The following is a 2,799-nucleotide window of genomic DNA, read 5'->3' as shown; positions in this document are numbered from 1 at the left end:
ACCAGGCTGGTCTCGAACTCACAGAGATCTGCCTGCCTCTGCCTCCCAAGTGCTGGGATTAAAGGCGTGCGCCACCACCGCCCGGCTTCAGTTACTAGTTCTACCCATAATCATGAGATCAGGAAAATCTGCACCTCTCTAGTTTCTCCATCTGGACAAACAGGAAAAGCCTGAGCTTTCTGTATATGGTACATTCAAGTGGGTTCTTTATTGACACAAAATTTTGACCTGACCTTCAGGTGCTCTTTGAGGCCCTGTGCTTCCTGAGCCAAAAGGTCCATCCACATCCTATTCAGCGGGCATTTATGGAAACATTCTCAAGCCTTGATAACTGTTCTTACATTGAAAAAAAAAAAATCCTCTGTTGGCATGACATAGAGATTTTGTTTAGATTTGTATACTTGTTGTCCTTTCTATCCAGTCCACACAGCAAAGTACCCAGACTGGGAGCACAAGTAAAAACAAGAATGAACCCTTAGAGGCACCCCATGTAGAACAAACCTGAGGTTACCAGATTGTCATTCTTCTGGATTCTCTCTTTTCATCTCATACTTGACAAGAAATCCTCTTCCAATAGACCATGACAATATATATATTATAGCATTTTATAATGTCTATAAAGCCTATCATTATGGAGACAGGGATCTAGTGTCCCTGTTTCATTCTAAATAGGAAAATAGAGACAAACAGATACTTACTCTAGCAGGATGCCATTAATATCTTGAGTGAAAAACTTCTGTTTGCTCTCTCCCTCAGCAGCTCTGGCAGCCTGATTCACAGGAGACAGTAACAAATATTAGTGTCCTTTCCCCATTCACAATTTCCCTCAAACACTCACTACCAGGCACAGAATCACTGTTCCCAAAGAGCACCTGCCAGCAAAACACTTCCCACCATCTTCCTGACTATAACCCAGCCCCAGATTAAAAATCATAAAACTGATGCAATACCTTTGGGCAAGTTTCTTGGGACTTACAATACTAATCACGGAACAAAAAGCAGTGATCTTGAGGAATCTAGTCAGAGGCCAACTCAACTAGTAACCCTGCATCTGTGTCCAGACGCTTACCAACTACACTGTAAATTGGAATTTCTACACTGTCAGTGGTAGAAAATCAACTAAGACCTTAAGCAAACCTACAAGATTTAAAGCAGTCGTTCCCAATCTTCCTAATGCTGTGACCCTTTAATACAGTTCATGTTGCAGTGACCCAACCATTAAATTGTTTTTGTTGCTAAAAAAAAAAAAACCCTCATAACTGTAATTTTACTACTGTTATGATTTGTAATGTAAATATCTGTGTTTTCCAATGGTCTTAGGCGACCCTCAAGGGGTCTCAACCCACAAGTTGAAAACCACTGATTTAAAGGCTTTTTTTTATGTATCAGAAATTATGGAAAGTAGTAAAAAAAATACTGTGTACTCCAGCCATACCTAGTACCCAGAGATAAGCCTCCTACTAGAAAAGAAATTGTGTAATTTCAGTACTTAAGGATATCCTTTGAAAACCAGTAATATACTTAACAGTATCTCACACCCAGACTCCTGAAATAATACATGATACTGAAGATGACACTTGGGAACAAGCCTAGGGATCCCTGAAGTGATTCTCTCTTGGCTGTACATGGAAGTTACCTAGGCAGCTTTCCCTACCCAAGGCCAATAACCACAATCTTGGGAATTGGGTCTGAGGAATGTATGCTCTTGAGAAGTGGCCCAAACATCTTCTTGAGAAGTAGCCCAAACATCAGCTCTCTCAAAATAACACTTGGTGACTTGAGAACCACTGACCTAAGCCAAAGAAATACTGACCTGAGACATTACGGCAGAACACACTTTCTGAAATCAGACTTTAAATAAATTGGGGACAAGGTGACTGTGGAATAGATATATAAATCTTAAATCTTCTGCCTTCCTCTAATTGCAGTCTCTGGGCCCCCTGACTATGCTGTTAGGTCTTTTACCCGATCCCCACCAGAAACAGGTTTCAAAAGCTGAAACTGACCTTTAATTCCTGATCTTCAGGCCTCCACCTCCCAAAAGCTAAGATCAGCACCAAAATAGAATTTTTCCCCAAAATGTCATTCTCCCTTGTGGGTGATAGGAATAGAGGCATAAGCTACTATGTGTGGCTAAGGATGTGCAATTTCTTATACTTTCAAAAGCATTCACAATTCTACCTTGGTGTGTGACAGAGGAGCATGTCAAGTGTCCTTCTCAATCACTCTCTGGTTTTATTCCTTTGAGGTAAGGTCTCTCTCTGAACCTGGAATTCAATCTTTTTAGCTAAGCTTTTAGCCAGCAAGCCCACTGATTCTTCTGTTCCACCCCACCTGAGAGCACTAAGTGTAGTTACAGGTACATGCTAGACCACACTTAGCTTTGTTATATAAATTCTAGAATCCAAAACTCAGGTCCTCATGGTTGTACAACTAACTAGTACTCTTAACCACTGAGCCATCCCTCTGGCTCCTAGCCTTGAACTCTTGATTCTATCCTCTACTTCAAGAACTGCAATTAAAGTACCACATACCAGGCTATAAATTTATTTTATTAAGCCACTTCTAAAGTACTCCAGTACTTTCTACCTGTATGGCCCTTTAAAAACTTTCTTTCTGAAGCCTCTATACTGTTTAAGCTGTATTTGAGGATTTGGTTTTATAATAAATTACTTTGGTACTACATTTTTTTGTTTGTTTGTTTGTTTTTCGAGACAGGGTTTCTCTGTGGCTTTGGAGCATGTCCTGGAACTAGCTCTTGTAGACCAGGCTGGTCTCGAACTCACAGAGATCCGCCTG

General features: G+C 40.7%; 1 protein-coding gene across 2 annotated transcripts in view; it reads right to left on the bottom strand.

Annotated features, from left to right (window-relative positions):
* Positions 1-2,799, bottom strand: part of Ubn1 (ubinuclein 1) — a 32,945-nt gene that overhangs the window by 14,477 nt on the left and 15,669 nt on the right. For both annotated transcript variants that reach the window (XM_005349269.3, XM_026780448.1), the window contains exon 8: positions 699-769. In XM_005349269.3, coding sequence (XP_005349326.1) covers positions 699-769 — 71 coding nt within the window. The remainder of the gene's footprint in view (positions 1-698; positions 770-2,799) is intronic.

Source organism: Microtus ochrogaster, chromosome 7 (genome assembly GCF_000317375.1).
Source record: "Microtus ochrogaster isolate Prairie Vole_2 chromosome 7, MicOch1.0, whole genome shotgun sequence".
NCBI classification, from domain to species: domain Eukaryota; kingdom Metazoa; phylum Chordata; class Mammalia; order Rodentia; family Cricetidae; genus Microtus; species Microtus ochrogaster.
Note: the sequence above shows the minus strand (reverse complement) of the source record. Positions and strands in the feature narration are given on the sequence as shown.